General features: G+C 43.5%; 2 protein-coding genes across 6 annotated transcripts in view; both read left to right on the plus strand.

Annotated features, from left to right (window-relative positions):
- Window positions 1–10,092, plus strand: part of PLEKHG1 (pleckstrin homology and RhoGEF domain containing G1) — a 140,224-nt gene extending 130,132 nt beyond the window's left edge. For all 3 annotated transcript variants that reach the window (XM_064447030.1, XM_064447031.1, XM_064447032.1), the window contains 6 exons: window positions 103–141; window positions 615–637; window positions 1,499–1,717; window positions 3,283–3,399; window positions 4,256–5,930; window positions 6,860–10,092. In XM_064447030.1, the coding sequence (XP_064303100.1) occupies window positions 103–141; window positions 615–637; window positions 1,499–1,717; window positions 3,283–3,399; window positions 4,256–5,930; window positions 6,860–7,965 (3,179 nt within the window). In that variant the 3' untranslated portion in view covers window positions 7,966–10,092. The remainder of the gene's footprint in view (window positions 1–102; window positions 142–614; window positions 638–1,498; window positions 1,718–3,282; window positions 3,400–4,255; window positions 5,931–6,859) is intronic.
- A 178-nt stretch (window positions 10,093–10,270) lies between these two features.
- Window positions 10,271–25,645, plus strand: part of MTHFD1L (methylenetetrahydrofolate dehydrogenase (NADP+ dependent) 1 like) — a 161,554-nt gene continuing 146,179 nt past the window's right edge. For 2 of the 3 annotated variants that reach the window (XM_064447033.1, XM_064447034.1), the window contains exons 1-7: window positions 10,271–10,503; window positions 11,670–11,754; window positions 15,445–15,495; window positions 15,574–15,627; window positions 18,077–18,201; window positions 19,344–19,444; window positions 20,310–20,434. In XM_064447033.1, coding sequence (XP_064303103.1) covers window positions 10,388–10,503; window positions 11,670–11,754; window positions 15,445–15,495; window positions 15,574–15,627; window positions 18,077–18,201; window positions 19,344–19,444; window positions 20,310–20,434 — 657 coding nt within the window. In that variant the 5' untranslated portion in view covers window positions 10,271–10,387. Of the gene's footprint in view, window positions 10,504–11,669; window positions 11,755–15,444; window positions 15,496–15,573; window positions 15,628–18,076; window positions 18,202–19,343; window positions 19,445–20,309; window positions 20,435–25,645 lie in introns of those variants that run through there. The other variant, XM_064447035.1, reaches the window with a different exon arrangement.

The raw sequence follows: 25,645 nt of genomic DNA on the forward strand, positions 1-25,645 counted from the left end.
CTCAGAAGCTTGAATTTTGGTATCCGTGTTATAAAATGTTGGCCAAGATGCCCATAGCTTTCATTGGGATGCTGGTGTGCTTAAATATGTTGTCTTTTTCAGAACCCTCGTCAAGAGTCCATAAAGCTTTGAAGTCAAATGGTAAGCTACTTTGTCTACTGTTTATTGACCTGATGCTTCTGTACTTCATAGAATGAGTAAATATGGATCATCTTCTATAACTTCCACTAAATACATTGGCAGGGGGTAGGGAGGAAGAAGGAGGAAGTGTGCAAAGAAAACAAAATGTTAGTGTTTAAGTCTAATGTATGCTTTTCCACACTTGAGTTCTGGTCCTGTAAACATCCTAGCAGCTGAACACAGAGTCTTGGCTGTTGTGAGGAGTTCCTCGTGTCATATCAGTGTTGCAAAATCAGGACCTCAGGTGGAACTGTGGTAAAACTCATGCTGTCTCTGTTTTATCAGAGACCCTACAGTGTGTTTGCTCAGTTGCTGCTGCATTTAACCCCCTTTGGGGAATTCATAATTGGGATATTAGTGTAGCGATGAAACAGGCATAGACTGACATCCGTTTGCTTATTCACCTATGATGAACTGTATATTTCTATTTTCAGATATAAATCCAGATATGCAGAAGGTAAGCCATTTCTTACAGTCCTTGTTTTAGCACATTCAAATACTTCGGAGCATGGTGTTTACTGTAAAATCCACATCTTCTTGGGTGTGTTAATTTTAAGAACAGAAACAAACCCATAAATGTTGTTTAGCATCTCCAGTAAGATTATGAGAATGAAAGCAATAGAAATACGGCTAACTCTTTGAGGAATATCTAATAAAGAAAAAAATGACTGATCCATATATTGTTGTACTTTATAATACAGTACTATCAATTACTAATGCTATAGGGTACTTAATAATACCACTATAATCACAGAAATGCTGCAGATAAAGATAGTTTTTATTCTTTGAAGCATAATGTCTTTGTATTTATTAAATAAGACTGGAAAATTTCAGCTTATTCTGAAATATATAAATCATATATATACATATGTATGACCAAACAGAGCAGGTACAGCTTAAGCCGATGGAAATGAGCATTTCTAATTTTTACATTTTCTGCAAGAATCTGTAATTAAGTTCCCAGTGCAGTTTGAAAGTCTCATGTTGAATTCCAGGCCCTAGGGTTTTATTTGGGATAGAATTTAAAGTGGGTGTTTGTGGAAGATTTACAAACAGGGTACATTAGATGTGACTTCACTGGGATGCCACAACACTGAAGCCCATGATTTGGGTGGGACTTTTTGCATGTATTTTTTCGGTTCTAAATATTTTATGGAAGAATACTGATTGTTTACTTTTTTCTTTATAAATCTCATTTCAGTGCAGCTAACTGAATGTAGCTTAAATGTTGCCTATAAGTCTGTTGTAAAACAGTGCCTTACTAAAATACATAATCTCTGTAAACTTGTAATCAAAGTTTTGTGGTGGATTTTTTAAGCGGATCAATATTGAAGGAGCCCTATTAGCTCAAGCCACCAAACTAGGATCGAATGAAGCCCTGCTGAATTCCAGGAAAAAGCTTCCATTGGAACACAGTGGGCTGGAGAGCCAATTTCAAGAGTCCATTGAGCCAGCCTACAGCAGTGATCACGACGAAAATCTTCAGACTTCTGCTACGGAACAGATTGATGCTGATGATGAAGAGGAGTCTGAACAGGTAAGAAAAAGAGGGGAAAAAAACAATCCTTTTTTTCCTGGGGAGGATAGAAGAGGGATTAAAATTATCTGTAAGACAGCAAGGAGGCGGACATGTGTCTACAAGTCGTTAACAACTTTCCTTAGCAATGTTCTTTATTTAGCCTCACACAGCACTTCCTTTGCATTGGCCAGACGAAAATGTAAAATTAGCCCCTATAGAGAAGGAAGAAATCCCCACTGCTTGAGAGAGATTATACATAGTCCTTTGCAGGCCTCAAGCCTAGTTCTGACAGGAAGCTATTGCTTTTACCTGTTGTGCACAAACCTTCCCTTGCTTCTCCAGCTTGATGCCATGAAAGAAACCTTTTTAGGCCACATGCAGAGACAGTGCCTTCAGGTCTCCAATGCAAGGACTTCAATATTAAGTTAAGGTTCAGGCACTGCCACATGTGATGTGGTGTTTCTTTACCTGTGAGCTTCTGGCAATAGCTAGGAACATCATGTAGACTTCAATATGAGAAGCTCTGAGTAGGATTTCTGAAAACGAGAATCTTTATCTGTTACTACTGCACAGGTGGTAGTTTTTCCCCTCTCTGCATGATGTTTCCACACATATGTAGTACTTCTGACAGACTAAACCCCCAGCTTTGAAATGTGGCTGTATTAAAGAATCCAGATTTTCAGTTTGTTTGGTTTAGTTGATGCTGAGGTCGTATCCTTGTGTGGTCCATTTATTTTGTGAATTATCCAAAGCCTAGTATTGAAATCCTTTTTGAAGCTTACTGCACGTTTCATCTTTGAAATTACACTATTGACATTGTAAATGTTTGATAAAATAGTATCTCGTATCAGTGCAGTGCAGGGCCTTGTAATTCTCCCTCTTCCTGGCATGAGTGAGTGCAAAAGAATACCACTATAAAAATGTATAATAGTATCTTAGTGTTTAATCCTAGGTGTGGCAGCAATACCGGCTCAGATTCCCCCCGTTCCCACCACATGTGCCCTTTGCTCTGAGTTAATTTGGATGCTGCCCAACACGTAATATTCTGGCCTTCTGTTTGTTGGTGTCTTTTTTCTGTGTTTGTGTGGGGTGTTGGGGTTGGTTTTTTTTTCCCCGGAAAGTTGGATGACAGCATATTTTTTTAGTTTAGACCTTTTTCTGATTTTCAAGATTGTAAGTGGTAGTAAGACTATCCCCATCCCTTTTTAAAACCAAAAACAACTTCAAAAACTGAATTTTTGTGTGACTGCCTCCTTCTATTATAACTTTGGCTGAGAGATAAAGCCATTTCCCTTGTCCAATTTCTGTGCATTCTTTTACATCTATATTTTTATGCGCAGATTCTGCTTTCAACCCCTTTTGACAGGCTTGTATGGATTGATATAATTTAATTAGTTGTTGTAAAGAAAGTTTTTTAGGCTCTGAATCATTCTTGTGGCAATGCTCTGACTACTCATGAGCGTTTTGTCCTCCTGGTGTGGAATCCTGGACTGTTCTGGCTGCTAGTAATTCTTCTGAACAAGACTGTACAAAGAACTGTAGATTTTATTACCCCTCCCTTGCTCTTTTATTTTAAATCACAGGGAGTGCAGCAAAACTCACTGCAGAAATCGAAAGGGGGAAGAAAAAGGCTTAATAGTCAAGCTGCTGAAAATGTTGAAAAACGGAGAAGTGTTAATCTTAACAAGTGTGAAATGCAGGTATATAATTTTTGGTTTTACTTCTATTTTACTATACATCATAGGTATGTCAAAGAAATCTGGTTTTCCTAGGTAGACAGATAAGTCATCTTCTGTTTATGTCATATATTAATATGAATATAATTGAAATATTCATTGTATGATGAAAGACCGTTCTTTTTTGGGGCAGGGAAAACACCCAACTAAGCAAACCAATCAACATTAACTTAAGCCAACAGGAATTATCTTTCCCCCTCTTTCCCAATCTCTGGCCAGGAGCATCTACAGCATCCCTCATGTTGCCAGTAGCAGACATGTAGCCTTGCTGTAAATTAGATCTGCTAGCTTGGTGGCTGACTGGGGCTAAACCATTACAGCTGGATGAAAACTTACTCCAAAAAGAAAATTAAATTTTCAGTGGCACGTGCTCGAGAGCATAACATACCTTTCTGCTAGGATGCTAGGCAAGGGAAAAGGGAGGAGAACAAACTTTTGGCACAAGCCCAGAGTCAGATTAGCGTAATCCAACTGTGAAACTGCTGATTTAGCATAAAAGGTTTAATCTAACCGCTGCCAAACAAATTTACCTTTAATTACTCATGCGTTAGCAGAAGCTAGCGTCTTGTATTTGAAGTAAGATGTTATTAAATGCCAGGAGTGAACTCTGAGCCATGGTAAGGATTAGGAGGCAAAGCAGACTGGCACTGCCACCTTGGTTCCCTGGCCCTGTAGTGAGGAGCCTGCTCGCCCTGCCCATCTCCACCTGACTCCATGCTGTGGGACACGCTGGTGCAATGGCCGTTCTGTGAATGGAGGGAATCACTGTATTATTGCAGGGGATAGGCTAACGTTACCTGCATATTTCAAATCTCTGCAGAGCTCCAAGGACCCTTCAGATGAAGAGTCAACCCAGTTGAATACCGATCTTCCATTTTCCTGCACAGCTAGACAGCCACAGCTTCCCAGACAATTCAGCACACCCCAGAGCAACTCGCTAATCATGAATATCCTGGGAGGAGGTACCTCTGTCAGAAACATCTGGACTGACCACCAGATCAGACAGGCATTGTTTCCCAGCCGGCGTCCACCTTATGAGAATGAGGATGATGAAGACGATTATCAGATGTTTGTACCATCGGCGTCTACATCCAATGCTAGTTCAGCTGTTGGTGGAGAAAGAAGGGGTTCTTCTGGACGGCCATGCAGCTGGCACTTGGGGGTAGTGCATCAAAATGAAACTTCCAGCCCCACTCGTCACAAAATTGTTAGGCGGGCCAGTAGTGCTGGGGAAAGTAACACGTGTCCAGCCAGCTCAAGGTATAAAATGGGGGAGCACAGTTCTCGAAGGGAGGTGAAGAGAGCAGAGGTGAGCAGTATGAATGCGTATCCTGAATCTTCAGAGGAGCTGACCATCGATGACATTGAACATGTTTATGATAATATAAGCTATGAAGACTTAAAGCTGATGGGTCTGACAAGAAGGGAGGAGACAGACCGTGGTCCCCAAAGATCTGCGCGAGACTCTCTCTACGAGGCTGAAAACAAAAGCAGTTTAGATTCACCCTCCAAAAAGAGGACAGTAAATCAAAACAGAGCCTCCATTTGTGCTAGTAGGGATGAGATACTACTCAGTAGAGAAGCACCTACTTCAAGTTTGGATGAGCTCAGGATCGTTGAAGACAACATCTATGACACCATAGTGCTTCCAGAAACACCACTATTGAATTTTAAATGTGACCCCTTAAAATGCTCTAAAAGACGGAGTTTTCTGGGCCTGGAAAAAGACTTTGCATGTTGTGACAATCTACGACAGTTTGTTTCTGAAGAGAGCCTCCAGTTCAGTGAAGACGAAAGTCCTTATCATCGTGTTCCTGTCGACAACGACTATTTGAGCTTAGTAGATAGCTCCTCCAACTCAGATTCACTCTCCCATAAGTCTGCAGCAGATAAACTCTCGGAGGAAGTAGATGAGATTTGGAATGACCTGGAGAACTACATCAGGAAGAATGAGGAAAAGACAAGAGACCGTCTTCTTGCGGCCTTTCCTGTTTGTAAAGATGATGTGCAGGAAAGGTTGCATGCTGGTAGTACACCTGAACTGAGTAAAGATGTAGAGTACTCACTGTCTACTCTCTCTCTGCCAGAAACTCCTGTTTTCCCTAAAACTGTGAAGCCCAGGGCTGCCACCTTCAGCGAGGCTAATCTCAGGCTTGAAGACACTACACCGTGCAAGGAGAACTCTTTTATGAGTCTGAAGAGATCTTCCTTCTCCAGTGAGATGCCTTTTGTAGATAGCCCATATGAATCTGCCAATAGTGTTCTGTCCAATGCGCATACAGAGGGCATGGAACATGAATTGGCTGTTGCAGATAAAACAAAGAACAGAGTTTTTATGATGGCAAGGCAGTACAGTCAAAAAATTAAGAAGGCGAACCAGCTTTTGAAAGTTAAAAGTCCAGAGCAGGAACAGCCAGCTAGCAGACAACAGAAACTGAAACACAAAGATCTTGCTGCCATTCTGGAGGAGAAGAAACAAGGTGGTCCTGCTATTGGTATGTCAAAAATATTTCTATACACATTTCTTCAGGAACTTTCAGTGAAATTTCTGTACTGAATTGGAAGATTATGAATTTTTACCCACCTTACTAGTTAAGTGTCAGTATGGTATTTTCTGTGTTACCACCGAGATGAGTTTTCTATGACTACTTCTAACATGAATAGTCCTCATATCACAATAAATTCTTGTTGTTACTTGATAAAATTGGAAATAAATAGTGGGGTAGTGTCAGGAAAGATCAATTCAGCTTAGGCTGGAAATTGAACTTATGCCTGAAGCGCTATTGGCCTCCTTACAGAAAAGCAGTTATTTCCTTTAATAGCATGATCTTCAGAGTTTGACAGAAAGGGTGTATTTTCAGGTATGTTCGCCTTCTAGCAAGTTGTGTAGATTTGCTCAGGTACCATCCACATCACACTTATAAGGTGTGGGGTGAGATAAGAAAGAGCTGGTCGTCTTGCTCTTTCTAATGAATGTGCGAAGTTGTGGATATGCAACATCTTTGGAACTATTTTTGTCCATAGTCAGTTGAAACAAATTGGAGACATGGAGCCAGCAGACTCCATGCACCAGGGTGTCATTCTGTGATTCTTGTGATATTTATAAAAGTCCCTAAATATCTTATTTACCAGGCCATTTTCAGAATGTTCTTTCCATTTACCATGAAACAAGCAGCGTATTATGGGAACGTGCGTTACATTGCATCCTGCATGACTGTTCACTGTTGCAAGACATTTTTTGTTTCTTTCTTCAATACAACGTACTGGAATGCAACGCAATGCACGGCTCTTCCACTGAAGATATTGACACAGCTGTAAACTTTTCTTTTGACCAATACAAAGCATTTTTGGATTTTTAAATTTTCACATGACTTGTTCGAATGGATTGCTTGCCTCTGCTAACTTAATTCTCTCTCTTTTCTAGGTGCCAGAATAGCTGAATATTCCCAGCTTTATGACCAAATTGTCTTTAGAGAAAGTTCACCTAAGGTCCAAAAGGAAGCCTGGGCCACCCCTCAGGAGCCATCACCCGGGAGGTTTTCCACGCCCGTGGCTGTGTCTCCTCCCCGTTCCCAGGCTGCCAGTGAATGCTCGAGAGGAGAAGATTGGCTTTTGCATTCTACATACAGTAACGGTGAGCTGGCTGACTTCTCTCCATGGCCTGAATCCCAAGACCCAAAGTCCAAGAGCTCATATACAGAAGCTGGTACAAAAAGCAGTTCCAGGCAGTTGCCATCAGCTGGCTCAGTGCCTTCCCTTCAGATTTCTAACTGTTTGCATGTCCCGGCGCAGAGATGGAGCGCCATTATAAGCCAACCGAACAAAGAAAATTTACATCAAGATCACATCTATAACTCCCTTGGGAGAAGAGTAAGCAATGTAAAGCCGCAGGCATACAGCAGGTCGCAGTCATCTTCCTCAATTGTGGTCAACAGATCTGGAGAATCAATTGTATATCCTAATGAAATGGACAAGAAAAAGCTCCATTCGAACAGGAACTTCCGATTCAACAGCCATCAAATGCCGGCTATTGCTTTGGGATGTACAGGGCCTGATATGAGAAAGCAGGTCCCTGAAAACTGTTCAGATATGATTCTGCAGGATTCTCAAAAAGTCCTGAGAGTGAACAGGGCCACCCCACCCCTGACGGCACAGATGGCCACTCAGAACTATTTTTCCAATTTCAAAGATACTGAAGAAGGAGAAGGGGATGATGATGACTATGTTGAAATAAAGTCTGAAGATGATGGATCTGACCTGGAGACTTCTCAGAACCAAACAAGGAAATCTGATCCTAAACTCCGTAACACAGACGCTGCTCCTTCTGAAACGCTCTGCGGCAAAACTCTCTCCTGTACTCCCGCAAAGTCCGCCAGCAGCAAACATACGCTTACCCCGTATCTGACTGCATATAGTGATTCAGATAAACTGAACGACTACCTGTGGAGAGTACCATCTCCCAGTCAGCAGAATATTGTCCAGTCTTTAAGGGAAAAGTTTCAGTGTCTCAGTTCAAGTAGCTTTGCTTGATGCTTTCAGTAATTTCTAGCTGTACTGCCTTATCGTGACAGAGTATATACTAGGACAGTCAGTAATGGCGTCATGTATTTCCATAATACTACACAATCAGGCATTGTATCACAGTAATATTGTAAATAGATGTGAAATGTATCTTTTTGAAACAGTTTAGAATCCTGGAAGTGAAAAAGGCCACGTGCGCACCGTCTGGGGTCTCGCTCCATAGTGCTGGTGGACTTCTCATCTCCTATTTAACCTTTGCATCTCCTCCCTTGTTGGGTGCGGTACCCTTTGATAGTTACCATCGAACCAGTTGTGATGCCGTTTGATTCTTAAACCGTTTTATCATGTGGAAACCTTAGTATTCGGACTTTTGAGTTGGTGACCAGTGTTCTGCGTCCAAAATACCCACGCAATTGCTCTGGTTACATATGGGAGCATTTAGCTGAGCATCTGTGACTGCAGATTTCTGAGCAGGGTTCTGGTAATTACACCAACATGCTACGTGTGCAATTGCACATACTTTTTGCACGTTACTTTTTGTCAGACAGATTCCAAGTGTGTGGGACCAATGCATACGCTACATTACTCTGGAACAGGCTTCTTATGTTTTAAACAAGATTGAGTCCTAGTGCTTGGGGGAAGGGTGCCAGACTGGTATCTCTGTGTCTGAAGCCTTTTCTGCTTTCTATAACTGCATGCTAGGCAGAGGATGGGGAGTGGCAGTTTTTTATGTGAATCTGTGGATGTGACGCAATCCTTGCCTGGAGGATGTTTTGGGCAGTAGAAGGGGAGCTCTGCTGCTTGCCAAGATGACTAGACCAGGTTTGGTACCCGCAGTGATCGGGGCATTTGTGACACACAGGCAAAATTTTGAGTGTCTTATAGCACAGAGCCCAGCAGCGGAAAGCCGCTGGGTGTGAATTTGCCAAGCAGCTGTGTTTTATGCGCAGTGGCCTGCAAAGTATTCATTCAAGTCCCAAAGTCACTAACCCGGAGAGAAGATGGGGCTTGGGCAGGTACTTGGGTGAAATATCAATCCTACGGCACGTTTGGCCCCACAGGGTATTTCAGTGATACTGCTGATTGAGTTACAAGCTGCCTTCTCCAGGGAACGTATCTCCCGTAGTAGGAATTGATCTTTCCTGGCAGAGAGGGGTAAAATTCATATTTTCTAAACCAGCTGGGGCTGAATCTAATCCAGTTTATGTCCAATGAAAGTAGCTTAAAAAATGAGAATACATTCCATTCTTTTGCAAATAATGTGTAGAATAAATGCTGCCATTTACAACCAGAACAGGCTTTCTGATATGATGCACGTTTACTCCCCTTTGTCATCTTTGTTGCGCAGCTTTGGATTCTGTTACTTGAAAACATTGTACCTAAAGGAAAGCCTAAACGCATCTACGCTGATCATCTTGTGTGACTGTTGTTCTTTTTTGGTGCTTAAATTCTTCAGATTATGTGGATAAAGCCAGTACCGACTTAACGACATATCGCTAAATAAAGGAGTTTAATTGAAGTACTATTTTTACTAACCACATATCACTCCCCTCAGCTACAGAGCACTGTACTTCCAGAAGGGCCGACTATTTACTACATTGGTTACCAGGAAGAAAACCTGAATTTATCAGTGTACAGCTAATTACTTGTAGACTAAGATTTAAGGACTTGAATTCGTTAGAATGGATTAAATTATTTACTGCACGTGTCTTGCATTGGCTAGGAATTTTTATTTGGAGGGCTGGTTGGTCAGGGTACTTACTAGCTCGTACCACAGGGATACTTGTTACAGTCAGCGTGTCCGCTTTGATAGGACCTGCATCTAGTAAAATCTGACTGAGAAATAATGTTGTACATAGTTAAGACGCCCGTAGCAGAGCCCGTATTTATTTAATATAGCTTGTAAAGTATTGTAAATACGAATAGAGTTAAATCCGTGCTTTACCTACGCACATCTAGATTTGTTTAAAGGGCTAGGGGATTGTTGTGTAACTCGCGTCTCATGCCATCAGTGGAGTTGGGGGGCGGAGGGGGGAACCCAACAACCAAACGGCCAGAAAAAGGGACTTCTACTAGAGTGTAACTTCTCCCAGGGACCATTTCATACTATTTTTAATAAACGTTGAGTATGCAAAAGCTTTGGGTTCCGTTCCTTGGCGTCGCGGGGCGGGGAGGATGCTCGCGTTTATTTGGGGGGGGACGGACACGACGACACGGGACGGACGCGAGAGGGTGGTTTCTGCCAGTCGTAGGCGATGTTTGGGGGCGATTTGGTTTTTTTTTCCCTTGCAGGCAAGCGGAAGCGAAAGGGGGGGGGGTGAAGGGCCGGGAGCCGGGCGAGGGCGGTGCTCGGAGCAGCGCCCTCCCCTCCCCTCGCCCCGCTGCCCGCCCCGGCGCCGCCGCCGCCGCCACCCGGGAGCCCGGCGGAGGGATGAGGACGGCGGCGCTGCGGCGCTGCCTGGCCCCGGCGCTCCCCGCCGCGCCGCCGCCGGGCCGGGGTCTGTGCGGGCGGCGGCCGGGGGAGGGCGGCGCGGCGGCGGCGGCGCGGTAAGCGGCGCACGTGGGGAGGCGGCGCCGGCTGATGCAACCGGGGGAGGGGGGGTAAAACCGGGGGATTTTTGGGGGGGGGGGGGGGGGATGCTTCCTCAGTGAGTGCGTCGGGGTGGTTTCTGGGGGGGTGGGGGGAGTGGTGCCCCACCGGGCAGGGGAGGCGGTAAAATCCCCCCCCCCCCCCCCCGCGCCCGGTTTGTTGCTGCGGTTTTTGTGTTTCGGCATTCTGAGGGCGAGGGGAGCGGCCGTTACGCGGCGGTGGTGCGGGTGAGGCCGCGCGTGGACGCGTGCCTGGGGAACGCGTCGTGTGTGCCGTCCCTCGTGGTCCCGCCCCCCCCCGTCCCCACCCCCTGCGTCCTCTCAACCTCAGCTGGGACAGTTTGCCAGGGCTTGACCTGAACTGGCCCTTGTCTTCTGCAAGGGGGAGGGTGTGAGGTAGCAACAAACTGCTCTAGGCTGTGTTTTCCCCAGCTGGTTTTGCCTCCCGTGGGGGACAGACAGACAGACTCCTTCAGGGGGGCACCTTCATCCCCTGCTGGGTAAGCATCATCCGCATGTGCAGAAGGTAACAGAGGAGAGCCAGCAGCCACTTCTCCAGAAAATTTTTCCAGCGCCTGGCTGCCGCTGGTTTTTCCAAGAAGCAGTGTGACAAACAGAGCCGCTCTGTCTCTCCGCCGCCCGTGGTTTTGAATAGCATCCATGGAACAGTTGCTGCTGTTAGGGTTGGCGACGCCTATGTCCAGCTGTAGCCGCCCCAGCTGTAAAGGCCTCTGCTTCTGTCGCCAGTTGGGCCTAGGGTAGGGTATGGGAATGAAGGACCCACCAGGGCTCGGGGTGGTGGATCCCTCCCGTGCGTCCCGTGGTAGGGCTGGACAAGCCTTCTCATGAAATAGCATAGGCTAGCTATAAAGTTTTGAGCATGTCCGAACAACGACACGCACGGCTGTAAAACAAAGGTATTTTGGTCTGTCCTAACAGACTCCTGCACCTGACTGCTGAGCACCAGCCTTCGCAGTCTACATCCATGCATAATTGTGATGATTAAAAAAGCATATGCGCCTAACCGTTTATTCCAGGGTATTGCTGACTAACAGAGGTTTCTGCTGACTGATGTTAGGAAGATTTATTTTGCGAAAGACTTGCCTATTGTTATTGTGTTGCAGCAAAATCACTGAGAATGCAAAAAAATCCTTGGCCTTTCTCAAGAGAGAAAACCCTCGGCTTGAGCCAACCCTTGCCATTATTCAGGTAAAGTATGTCTGTACACTGGCTGCCTACGAGAGATCCCCTTCGGTTATGTTGCTTGTCTGCAACTTCAGAATTGCACGATGCAGAAAGTAACTTGTATTCATGCAAAGCGATAGGAGGAGGTGATCTTGCCAGACTGCAGTTTAAGGAGCTTTCAGTCTCATAAGCCCTTCTCCAGGCCTGAAACAGCTACAGCAAACTTCAGGCTGTGGGAGAGGTTTGCAAAGGAAGGGAACAATTTTATCCCTTCCTCCCTTTGCTAAGGCAGTCTTCCCGTTGTGAGTGCAAATTGCCTTTCCTTACAGGTTGTCTAAGTTGATTGACGTACCTAAGTTCAAGTCAAGGCGGTTGTTCTCAGCCTTGATTTAGCTTGAAGCTTTTGTTGCATTCCTGAAAAAAGTATTTACGTGCCTGAAAACACGAGCCTCCCTTCACCTCCCACCCCTGAAATAACATTGCCAGGGTTATGGAAAGCTCCTGCAGCTTCCTGCCAGCCTTGTTGCCTTTGGGCAGCTGTAGCTTATGACTGTATTACTGCTCTCCTAAGGAGAGGAGAACCGCACTGAAAACTCCCAGTCAGCGCAAAAGGGCCTGTGTGAAATAAATGATCTGTGTAAAATACCAGTATCCTTTAGAAGTAGCAGCACTTTCTAAGGTGAAGCAGTCTTGTAGTAACTGAGAGCTGTTGTATTACTAATGCCGAGAAGAGCTTTCCTTTCCATTCCATGGGTGGTGCCATCTTTGAGAAACGCAGTCAAACTCAGAGATGAGGATTGCTATCCCTGTAAAGCTGAGAAGTGTTCCTCTTTAGATTTCTTAAGGTTTCAAGACCAGCAAAATGGAGATGTTTGTCATTCAGAGTGGGGCCCAGAGCCATGCAGGCAAAAATGGTTTTGTCCCATTTCCTAGGACAGTGGTGTTGGTTTTACGTGGGCACACGCTGAATCTCTGACCCAGCAGGTTTTAATTTTAAAACCTAAATGTAAGAAATGCAGCACCAACTCTTATTTCCGTAGGTCTTCTGGCGAGGCTGACTGACCAAGCTCTCCCATCTCTTATCCTCCCTAGGTAACGGCGGTTAATGTTTTCAAATAGCCCCCTAAGGCCACAGGTGTAAGGACTGCTAGAGTAGTAGTGACCTGTCTTCTCAGTGACCTGTTGTTTCTCATTTCTGTCTTGTTCCCATCCAGTTGCATTGTGGGCTGGATTGGGGCAGTGATCCACGCTGGGCTGGAGGGGCCTGGGGAGGCTTCCTTTCAGCCACGTTAGTCCCTGAGTCTGTTTTTCTGCATGGCTGCGTGAGTGTTTTATGGCATGAGGGAAGGGACGTTTTTAGGATGGGAGAGAGCATGGTGCGAGGAGGGAGAGGTTCCTGCTCATTTTAATATCAGCTGGGGTACATCTGCATCAGCGTTTTGGTTTTGATGATGGTTGTGCTTTAAATGAATGTCCCTCTTATCCCCATTTACCCCACTTGGTTTGTGTCATGAGGTGGCTGCAGGAACATGCGACCTAGATCCTTCTGGATGAAATTCACCCAAACAACGTCCCCTGGCTGTCAGTCACCCTAGCTCTAGTCTGGTTATAAGGACTGAAACGGAACTCATTTTAAACGTGTATCTGTTGGTACAAAGAAGACTGGTTTTAGTCTACAAATGCTCTTGTGGTGCGCTGCTCAACTGGGTAGCGTGGGCAGAGCCTTAAGATTTGTGCTGCGTTGCACCCAGAGGAGCAGTAGGAGGGCAGCAAAATGATCTCTTTTGCCAGTCGCTCGTGGGCAGCAGCAGTCGGTATAACATGGCACCACCTCTGCAGCAGTACTGGGAATGAAGAGTTCCAGGCTGACCCCACTATGGAATGGTTTTAGATGCATTTTTTTTCCTCTAGAGCCATCTCAACCTGAATTGATGCTGAGATTGATACCCGTGTTGCTTATTATCTGTGTTGAACCTCAGTTGGAGATGGACAACAGCAAAAAAATGATGGTGGCTGCTTTTTAATTTTGTTGAAGCTGAAAACTAATGTGTAGTGGCAGGATCCTGCTTGGCAGTGGAGCTGTTGCCCTGCAAAGCTCAGCGAAGCACTGCTGGCTCCCCTGCACCCCCCGTCCTGCCCCTGTGCTCTGCCAGCCCACGTCCTGAGCTCTGGTCTCGCCTGTGCTGATCCGTGGGTTGTGATGGGAACTGGTTCTGGGCAGGGACTTTCTGCACCTGCATGAGATGAGCATCCGCCAGTTGGTGCCATGGGGGCGTTACATGGCACAGCGCAGTACTGCTGGTGCCTGAATCCCAGTTAAACCTCGCGAGCAGTCCTGGTGGTTACACACCGGTGTGGGGATACGATTCCACATTTACTGGCATGGGGGAGCAGCTTCTGAGCTGCACTTAATCCCCTCTCTTCTTCCCTCACCACAGTGTGAGCACCACACGCATTCTCAATGCAGCAGCCTCTGTGCTGCCCCTCGCCCCCAGCTGCCAGATTTGGGGAGTGGGAGACTGGTCATGGGGTGCCAGGGATGCGGGCGGTGCTGGGCTGGGGGAGGGAGCCGGGGCGTGGAAGCCAAGCCCTCATCCCCTCTCAGGAGCTGCCTCTCTCTGCAGAGCCTGTCCTTTTAAATGCTCTTTTTTTCATTGTCAGCAGTCTTGAACCATGTGGGATTAGCAGGTTGGTAAATTGTTACGGGCTTGAACCAAAACCATTCTGGGTGATGCTAGCGACAGTCGAAGCCAGCGCTGGCAGCTAACCACGAAGTGAGCGGCTCAACTCTGACGGGAAGTCACTGGCACTGAGTGTTGTGGAAAAAGTTACACAGAATGTGTTCATGAACTTAGAATGAACCCTTTTAAAACGATTTATTTCGGTCCTATTGTCTGGGTCAGAAGACAGGTTTTTTTATATGATTGTATAGCTGTGAGAAGTGTTTTATTTGTTTTGTTATGAAGCTACTAGCTTTTTTTTTGAGGGTGGAAACCTCACTGATCTGTTGGTAGGAGATTTTTAGTTTTGGATGTTGAATTCTCAGGTTTACTGTTACAGTATACAAAAATATTTGAAGAGCCTCCAAGATTTGATAGTAACTTGAAGAGTAAAATTCAATTGTAATTATTATGATTAAATATCATAATATATACGGTGCACAAGTGCCTGCTGGTAATTGGGAGGAACTGATAATTTCTGTGAATTCTATGAACTTCTGCTTCTGTATTGACAGAACTCACTGTAATCTATGATGATTTGCCTCATTTTTGGTGGTTAAGGCAAACCAGTGTTGTTAGGTGATATGGGGACACTGCAGGAAATGCTAGTATTGCCGTTGTCTATTTCATCCTTGTTACGCGGCTGGATGGAGAACAGTATCTTCAGATACAGGACCGGTACCTTTCTTAAACGGTAAACCTATGTTTAGGAAATGGCCACTCTTGTCTGTAAAAGCCAGGATAATATCAACACATACTTAAACTAATCAAGCCAAAATAAATGTACTGGATGGCCTTCTGCTTCTTAGAATTTCTAGGCTTTTTATTTGTTTGAATACTAGTAGACACAGACATCCTCACTATGTTTCTTGCATAGACGCGTGCATTAGTGCACCCACATTTTAAAATGTAAATTTATTATTTTTAATTAGAATTTTTTATTATTTTTTAAAAATTATTATTTTAAAACTTAGTTTCTGTTTCATTCCCCAAGGCACATAATGATCATTCAATTCAAGAAACAAACAAGAAATTTGCCAAAGAGGTAAGCTTTAGCTGATACGCTTGTTATTAAATCATGAGCTATTTGCCTTTGGTAATCGTAAGTATTTTCTTTTGGCAGGTTGGTCTACGTGTTATTCACATCTGTCTCCCTGAAGGCAGCAGCAAGGATGAGGTAACTGCAGTACCTGAAGGACTCTTCCTTTTTTGCTTTCATCATAAACCTATGTTTATTGCTGACATTAATTATCTCTCTGAACTGATCACTGTTAACTCCAATTAGGATTGGGACTGCCTTAGTTCAAGTAGCACGCCTTGTCCTCCTATTGGCAAGTGTGGGAAAAAAGGGAATTAAATGGGCTCGTCTGCTGTACCCTGGCAAGCTGAGGCACAATCAGCAGAGTAATGCTTTGTTTTCCTGTCCGGTATTTAACTGCAGTGTCCCCTCATACCAGCACGGGTATCCTATCTCCCACAGTTGCTCTTGTGACTGTACTTGATTCTTGCCCAAGTTACTCAGGAAAGTTAAAGATTAATTGATTTAGAAGGCGAGGGAGTTGAATTTATTTGCTTGTTTATTGATCCTGTAATGCTTAAAGTGTGTTTTTAAAAAACCATTCACCCCGAATCACGAGAGAGCTGAATTCTTACCGTGTCGAAGGCGTTAAGTAGGAGGCACAGCACTAGCATCAGGTATGTTTAAAATACAGCAAACCGTATTAATATACATGGTTCTGAGGCATCTGGAAGTAAAATCAGCAAAAGAATGAGTAGTAAAAGATGCCACTGTCCCTAGCTGTCCTGCTTGTGCTTGGCAAGTTTGATAATCGTGCAGGCTTGTGGGTTTTGTGTACTGTTTTGTATTTGGTAGACTTTGTTCTTAAAATGTTACTGGCGTGCAGTGTAATCTGAAGAACATCTTCCAGATATATTGAGGGTCAGCTACCCATTTAAGAAGGGTGGGCTTTTGAAATGAAGATCAAATACGTTTTGCTGTTGGTAAATGTGTTTTATCTGCGGAGTAACAGCAGGAAATAGGTAAAATACAGTGAGCATGCATCAGTGCTTGCTGCTACTTTGAAGTAATATCTTAGGAAGTGGCAGAACTGTGTATCTAAAGAGAAAAGCCAGGCTATTTTTGTTATTTGAAGGAAGTTACGTTCAATAAAGTTCATAACTGTTTGCTTACTCTCCTGCTTACTCACTATGACAAAGTGGTTTTTTCATCTGTTAAAATTCACACGCTACCTTGCATTCCCTGGTTTGGGAAGGTGGGAGGGATTTCAGTACCATACACTTTTTGTTCTGCCATAACTGCCTGTATACAGTAAAGGCAAGTTAAATCAAGATTGCTTTACCCTGTATGAGTTGTAAATATTTTAAACTCTGTGGTGATGGAAAGCTGAATTGAAATAGAACGTAATGAAAGTGGAAAACTGAATTATTTTCCCAGGAAGCAGGAATATAGTTCAAAGTTCATTAGATTCAGGCTGTTTATGAACTGTATTTCCTCTAATTGCCACATAGGCCCCCAAGATTTTGTTGCATCTCAGGATTCCTTAAACAAAATATGGATGTTTTCACATCCATATTCTGGTGTATACACTCATCCTTACTTTCTATTAGGATGTATACCAGCCTTATTGCTGTCAAATGCCTGTTTCTGTCTCAGAAGTCAGCAATCTAAAGGGGCGTTTCTATGCCAGTGACCTGCTTTTATGACCTTTGTTAACAGGAGCGTAGCACGTTCTCTTGGTTCAGAGTTCAGACAGTCTAACCCCTACCAAATTCCCCTCACTTACTATTTGTTGTGTATCCAGTGTTTGGGCAGTAGTTTACATGAACAGTTTACATGAAAACCATTTTAGGAAGGCACGGTATTAGCTAAGAAAAAAAACTTGTGCTCATTTTCTGTAGGTATTAATCCAGTTAAATTATACAGTTTTGTGGTGATTGCACACTGATTATATTATGGAAGGCTGTGCTCACATGACATTTCTTACATGAGAAGACTTCAGTATGTTTTATTCCATTGTATTCTTCCGTTGTATTCTTCATGGTCTTTTGTGCAGTGTCTTTTCAAAATAACAGTTCTTCACAAGATGACTGGCACCTCTTAGGATCAGGGTGTTTTGAGAAGGAAAATTGGTAGCAAAATATACTGGTTCAATAAAATAAATTTTCTCTAATATAATTGGTTTTTTCTAGTGTACAATTTTTTTGTCCATGTTCTGCTTTGGGATGCGGTCCAGTTCTATTTTGAACTATGTTTTAACCAAGGCTGCTTATTTCTGAAAGCATCTTCTGAAGCTGTTACAGTGTCAAGCTTTTGCTGAGTTTTGGGACAGTGAAAGGAAAAATGCTTTTGGCAGCGTAATGTCATGTAATATGTGTTGGTTTTTCAAAACATTTAGAATAGAGTCAGGATGGCTTAATTTGGTGAGCCATGGAAATATAAAACAAGGAAAATGGGTTATTGCTTTTTCATTTAGAAGTTGCAGTAGTTTGTGAGGGAAGCAAACGTGGCCATAAGGTAGTTTTAAAATATAGGTTGTATCCCCTTCTAATTAGATTCTTCTTCTGTCTGTTGTTCTGATCTTTAATGCTTTTTATTAACTTCCCAGATTGTCAATGAAATCTTGAAACTTAATGAGGATCCTAATGTGCAGGGCCTTGCCCTTGACCTCCCAGAAAGCTTATATAGCAGTAAGGTATTAAACGCTGTGAAACCAGAGAAGGATGTGGATGGGTAAGTGAAGCACTGAGAAATAATATTAGCGGATGCGAGGCTGGTGGCTTTGTAGAATCAATTTTCCCCTGTGCTTTTTATTAATGGATTCCTCAGTCAATGTGTCTAGCTGTGCTATTGAGCAGTGATAAAAGATGCTGCTGAATCAATGAAAAGTCTTTTGCTGAAGTAATTTTGTTCGTTATCTTTTAAATCTTTTTAAACTGTATATTCAGGACATGATCTTTTCAGAAAAATCAAAAATGAAGTTCTGATTTACTGATGATACTTCAGTAATACGAATGGTAGTCACAAAGTACTGAACACAAACCCCAAAATTTTCACAAGAAGGATCAATGGAAAAGTTGCAGAGAAGGTTTTAACTTCTTTACAGCACTCTGGTGGTGGGAGAATAGGCTATTGTAGTTTGGACCCATTAGCACAGCTTTCCAGTCAGTTTGGAGTTGCACTGTTCTCTGGAGAGACCACTGGCATAATTTAGGTGTCTGGGTTACCATTTTGCTGCTCTTGCCGCCTTCTTGCTCTCAACTGCAGACTGTTACCCTCTTTTACTATTTTTTTTCCTCTTTTTTTTTTTATGTCAGGAAAAAGATCGGAACATCTTGCAAATTAGTTACCTTTCCATTATCTGGAGTACTGGAGATGGACAGAGAATGGAAAATTCAGAGCATCCTTGTGTATAAGAGAACGCAGTACAGCGCAGAAACAACCTGCGCTCCCCGCAGCAAGCCAACCTGAGCCCAGAAGGCTCTATTACCTCTGGCTCAGCTTGGCTCTGGCAGCACCGGTCTGGTTCCACTGCAGCCACTGAGGTGTTTGGCCCAATGTGCTGCGGGTAGCCCACTGCCACGGGTGAAGAGCTGCCTGTGTATCCTGGGCTCACGTTACTTGTCCTAACTCACAAACCCCTTCCTGGCCTCTCTTGATGCTCAGTGTATGTCTGACTGGGATGTGGGACGATACAAATTAGCAACAGACATGACTATCAAGGGATTTACTTTGATGAGACATGTTTGCTCTTGGTTGGGGTAGCTGTTAGCCATGTTACAAGCTTTACTGAGAATTTATGTTGCACAAACTTTATTCGTTTCGTTAATTTCTTTTTCTTTTTTTTTCTTAATTGCCATATTTTTCTACTGCAGATTATCCGATATAAACCTAGGACGCCTGGTACGTGGTGATGCCCTTTACTGTCTAGTTCCTCCTACAGTGTGTGCTGTGATGGAGCTCCTTGAAGATTTAGGTGAGACCTTCTATCATAATTATTGCATTAATGTTAGCCTAACTACTTTTCTCAGTTTTAGTTCTGACTGAGAGGCAAATATAAACTCACCTTGCTCTGTTTTCTGGTTTGTGTTGGTTTCCCACCTGACGTATATTTGTCTCCTGCTAGTGACGGACCTCAGTGAGATCTGAATATAATATTTGCAGAAATGGGTTTCAGCCATATGGATTTTGGAGATTAGGCAGTGATTACCTGCCATCAGCAGATTTAATCTCACTGAAGCCACCTGAGACATCTGAGTCTGAATGGTTGGAGAAATCCAGGTCTGCCTATAAATAAGTGCTGAGCAAATCTTTTGATTTGGGTTGTATTGTGTAAATACTAACATTGAAACGGCAGATTTAAACGCGTGGCTTTACAGTGTGTGAAGACACTGTTGGTTTAAGGCAGTATTTCAGAAGCAGTCTCTCCTATAGAGATTCATAATTGTTGAGACAAGGATTTCTGTAACAGAGCTGTAAATAGGAGGTCAAATGTACTTAGTAACAAATGCGAACAAAAGGATTTGTGCAAATAAAATACCAGAAAACTAGAAGAGTAGTATTTACTTAATAGAATTAGGGAGCTGCCAGGAAACAACTTAAAACCTGTGGTTTGTTTTACTGCATGGGCTCCAAAAGAGTTGCCTGTAATGCCACAGCTGCTGTGGTTGTGCAGGCACACAACGCTGTTCTGTTGGGAGCCGCTTTCCTGGCTCTTCTGAAGGGGCTTGATAGTGAGTGGCCTGGTAAAGGGGGAGAGTTCATGTAGACGCTCCAGCAGAGCCTGGTGCTAGCGCCTTTGCAGCCGAGGGCGGCTGAATGACTTACCTTGTGTCACGCAGGTGGAAAGACGGTGCTGGTGGTGGGAGCCGGTGGGGCGGTGGGCGCCGCCTTGCAATGCATGCTGCAGAGGAAGGGAGCGGCAACCCTGAGCTGCCAGTGGAAAGCCCCTCAGCTGCAGACCAAGGTGAGTGCTCCTCTGTCTGCCCGGTGCCCGGGAGTCATCCTGCATCCACACCCTCCGGGCATCGCCGTCGGCCACCCGCGTGGCACTGCTCCCCCTCGCTGCCGTTCCTGAGAGGGACGCTCATCATTTCCATCACAGGTGGCACTGGAGTTTGCTAGTAGCCATTACAGCATTATGGGTTAGGATCTTTTCTCCTTCCTGCTTGCTCAGAAATGGTGCTCAGGCAAACAGGGGCCTCTACCAGAATATTCCATCTGTAGCAGTGCTGTTATGACTTCATTATTTTGCACTGGGAGAGGAGCATTTCACAGGTCCAGTTTAAAACAAATAGGTTAGGTCTTCCTTTCCCTCGGTGTGAGAGAGATGCCCACTTTATTTTTGTCCTGTGATATATTTATATAAAATCACATTCATTGAATTTGTGTCTTAAATGTTTGCAAATGCGGCCCCTTTTGGGACAAGGAGGATCACAATCCTTATCTTTGAAGAGAACTGTGAAAGGACGCAGAGAAATTCAGGAGCCTTAATTTAAAGGATTTAATTTACTGGTTGCTTTTTGCAGAGCTTTTAGCAAAAACTTAGAACTTGGTACAACTTCCTGTCAAACTTCCCAGTTTGTTCCTTAATCCTGAATTTCACAGGATAATACAACTGGGAATGTGTTGTCCTTTGGGCGTATGCGGAAGGGTTCCTGTTTCAGTCCATGGCACAGGACCCCCACTATTATCTGTAGAATAGATGCATTTTACTCCAGCTCCTCTTTCCAAGTCGCTGTAGAGGTGAGGTGCAAGGGATGGCTCTTCTGGTGTATTTAGTAGCACATGCCACAAGGTGGCAGCCAATGCAAAATGATAGTGTCAGACCTCAGGGTTTTGAAGGCAAGGGCAGGAGGAGGAAATAAGTTTAAGCAGCTGTGATAGTTAGAAAGTTCTCTGGCAAACCTGTGTTTTCACAGCTGTGGATGTTTTTGTCAGGCTTGTCTCAGCTCTGTGCTTTAAGTGATTGACAGCGCTTAGGAAACATATGCCTCTCTTGGAGATAGGAGCACTGTGAACTTAATACTAGTTGTGTCTCATTCTTTAATTATTTCTCATTGCTCGGGGTTGTGCTAGAGGACTTCTTTGGCCTGGATGGGGTGGGTCATGGGGTGGCCAGAGGTGTTTTGACTGGTTCACAGCAAAAGACTTGGACCAGGCCAGAGCTGCTTGTGCAGTGCTGTTGATAAGGTGGAGAGAGATCAGTTTCCTTCCATCCAGATGCTTTCCCATAATCACGCTTTGCTTTTTGGCATTCCAGTACCTTACCTCTTGCAGCATGTCACTGGTGGGAAACAGAATAGGAGGCCTAAGCAGGAGGCAGTTTGAGGCTTTGCACATCAGTCTTCCCAAATTCATTTTAACTTTTGGCAGTAAAGGAGTTTCTGCTTTGCCTGGAGGACTAATCAGCAGAGCTCGGAGGAAACCTACCTTCCTCGTATGTAAGCCGGGAGCAGCATGTCACCAGTAACCCTCAGAGCACTGCTGAAGCTGGCTGGATGTAATTCTATTATAGTTAACTCTAGCTCTTAGATAAAATCTAATGCATGCAGGAAAAACTGTCCTGTTTCATTTTCCCAAAAGCTGGAGAGCCAGAAACTGAGCACAGATTTCCTAAGGGACAATGACGCACTGCTGTCTTGTGGCAACCTGTATCTGAAGTACAACTTTATTAGATAATGTGATTATAGCTGATGATAAGAATTTATTTTCTCTTGCTCGTTCGAAAAGCTGATTAACTAAAAACAGTTTAAACATTCACAAGGTTTCTTCTCTTGAGCTTTTTTAAATTTGAATTTCAAGTAAGAAAACGTGTTAGTCGATGTTGAGGTTTTTCCAAGTCTTGGAATAATTAATTCATGTTTTGTTTTTACCACACATACGGTGACTCAGACGTGACTATACATTTTTTCTCCTTCCTCTGAATGTGATACCTCTACAGGAAGAGTCTGTGTGCTGTTGTTTGGAAGTATAACCTACGGTAGCGTATCAACTTAACTTACGAAGTGAGGGATGAACTTATGAAGGGTATGAGCTTTTGATTGGGATGCATTTATTGCACTATATACCGAGAAAGTCAAAATTGAGCTTAAGGGTAGGTATACCTCATTTGTCTTAATCCATTGGCCAGGCCCATTTGCACTGAAGCACTACTCCCAGGCTTAATGATCTAGTGGCTTTCTTAAGTGAGTACTACATTACCTTTGACTAGCTCTGCTGGTTTGTTGTTCTTTTTAAAGGATAGAATAACAAGTGTTTTGTTTAGAAATTCCATCAATTTAAGTGAGACACACAACACTAAGGTTGTAGGGGTTTTTGGATCAGGTTTTGTATCGCTATGGACTTGTTATTGCTTCTTTTACTCATGCACTTCTGCAAAAAATATTTTGAAGATTATCAAGAGGAAGTTATGTTTTAGTCCACCGTAGGAAAAGTCTAACAATATAGAGGTAGCTCTGCTGACAAACAGCATAATGCCTTCTACCATCTGACTTAGTGTGCTGCTTTAAAGCAGATCTTTTCTGTCCTATGGCAGGAAAAGGAAATAAAAAAAAATAATGGCACGTTTTCGTTTCCTTGCTTTAGCCTGCATGAATAATAGGCAAACTTTGCTTGTTCTTTTCCTTCCCCACTTCATGTTTTGTTAAGGTGAACATATTATTAATGTTTCTTTTTGTTCCATTTTGGGTTTGCTTGACTTTAGTTATTAAAAATGATCATCATGGCACAGCTGAGCCATGTCCTTCAACACTCTTGAGCTTCCTGGGTTTTCAAATAAAATCACAAATGAAAAAATGCAATATATTTCAGAAGGCTCCGGCGCAGCTGTGCATAGTTGCCATGAAGAAACATTTCTTTTCACATTGATGTGTTGGATGTAAATAAATTCTGAAGAGATAAAGACTTGAGCATTTTGGTGGAAGTAAGGAAGATGTTATCATTCTGTTAAGCTTTGTGTAGATAATTCTTCAAAGCACTATCAGTGCAGAGTGCCTGAAGAATAACCTAGTGACATACTTTCAGGAACATCTCACTTGTTGCCTTTTAAAAATAGGACTACCCAAAAGGTTACAGGTGAAGAATGGGAACCGATGTACTTAATCCTTTATTATGTTAGAATTAGACTTTCTAGTTTCAAAGGAGGTTATCAAATGGATTCAAATTGAAAAATACAAATTATTTTCTTGCCAAAACATGGATAATACTTAGTACGTATGAAGAAATTGAATTTTGCTTGTCATCTAAATTCAGTCAGTCATGATTTCAGCACATCGTCTTACCTGTAGTCTGTGTGTGAGCCACATTATGCCTGTTTTAAGAGAGCTTCTACCCTACAATTTTGTTGTAAAGGAAATTGAAATCTTTTCTGAGGTATATAAAATAGATATAATTAGAAATGGAACACTTGTTTGTAAAAGCCTGGTTGAGAAGTAAGACAGTGGTTCAGCTGGAGTGCATGAATGGGAGGTTCCTTTTGAAGTTGGATAAGGACCTCTTTTGGCCACAGTCTGCTTTTCCTTAGAGCCAAGATTTCAGCTTCAGACTATTAGACATATCTTAGTCATTTGCTGTTGTGTTTTTGCTGTCTTGATAAGACCGAGTCTTAGTACTGGCAGAAAAATACATTTCATATCATAAGCATGTAACTAAGCATGAAAAACCGTGACACCAGGTATATAGATCCCATAAAAGGAGAGGAGAGGGAGGCTGCGTGGCGATGCTGTATACAAAGTACTTCTGCTTCAAGATTTTATGCGCATCATCTCTGTTCCTTGCAATTTGAAATTTATCTCCCAGCCTGAGATCTAGAGTAACAGTTCCTAAAGCACGCATCATAGTGGTAGACTTGAACCCATAATAGAGATGTGGACCTAATTTTCACATGCACTGTGTAGGGCACGTGCATTCAGGCTGATGTGGTAGAGAAGGGGCTGTTGGTGTCTGGGCAAGAAGATGGTAGCAGGGAGCTGGTGGCTGCCCACTGTAGCCCACCCCTGAGGACTCTGGCCAGGGGGGAGGGACCGGAGCAGGCCATGCATAGTTGTCCTGCTGGGTTGCCAATGATTTGCAAACCTTTAACTTCCCAAGGCAGAGATGGAGGTGGAAGAAACTGCATAAGGAGAATGGGCCTGGGTGCAAAAAGTACCTGAAACTAGTCATTGACATAAAAAATTTCCAAGATTTCAGAAAGAATTGCTGTGGTTGAAGTGGAACCTGATCTGTAAACTGATGGGTAAAACAATTTCTTTTTCATAAGAAGAGTTCAGAAAAAACTTTGAATCAGGTTCCTATTCCTCATGCTATCTCTTAAATTTTAACTGGCCCAACTTCAGACCCAGGAAACTGAGGGCTTTTACGTTTCAAATATTAATTTCAAATATTTTCTTTGGCCATGTATTTAAAAATGGTTTTTGTAGCAGTCAAGTAACTATGAGGAAGTGAAATATTTATGCAGGCTTCATGGCAAAATGGGTTTTTTTAGTTATCCGGAATATACAGCTACTTTGTAGCATTATCATTAAATACTTGGCTGGAAGGTCTGTATTGTTGTTTTAACATTTGCTCTTCTGTCTTGGGAATGGGTGGTGCTTCTTAATCTGCTTCTGCTTAAATCTTGGTGGAGAGAGTCGTATTTTGTTATGAGGTAAGGTTTCAGATTATTTATTGGCACAGCTCTTCCCAACTGAAAAAATATTTACCGGTGAGAAGGCAGGGTACTACTCGGGTGTTCACTTACTTTGTCTTCAGCCTATTGCCTAGTGCGTTAGGGGTGGTTTGGCGTGATGCTCGTCGTTCCTTCCTCTAGCCTGTCTGGTGGGACACAGCCTTGCTGTCCCTGGGCAGTCAGTCACCCTGCGGTCGCACGTTCCCCCTCGTGGGCATCTCCTTGACCCTCTGGCTATAGCTGCCTGTAGCATCTGTTTCCTGTCAGATGTGCCCTCTGTCTGGGGACTGTGCAGTGTGTTTGCTAGGGAGGTTGGACGTGATGATTTCATAGGTCTTTTCCATCTCTAACATCTGTGGTTTGTTTCTGATGTAGGAGATAAGCCTGCACATGCTTCCCAAGGCTGGCTGCTTGCTGTAGTGATTTAGAGGCAGTCAAAAGAGTAGGTTATGGCAAGAGAGGGAAAAAAGCAGGGGAGGCATGGGCACAACTTCTTGCAAGTGAAACCAA

The sequence above is a fragment of the Phalacrocorax carbo genome, chromosome 3 (assembly GCF_963921805.1).
Source record: "Phalacrocorax carbo chromosome 3, bPhaCar2.1, whole genome shotgun sequence".
Taxonomy (NCBI): Eukaryota; Metazoa; Chordata; class Aves; order Suliformes; family Phalacrocoracidae; genus Phalacrocorax; species Phalacrocorax carbo.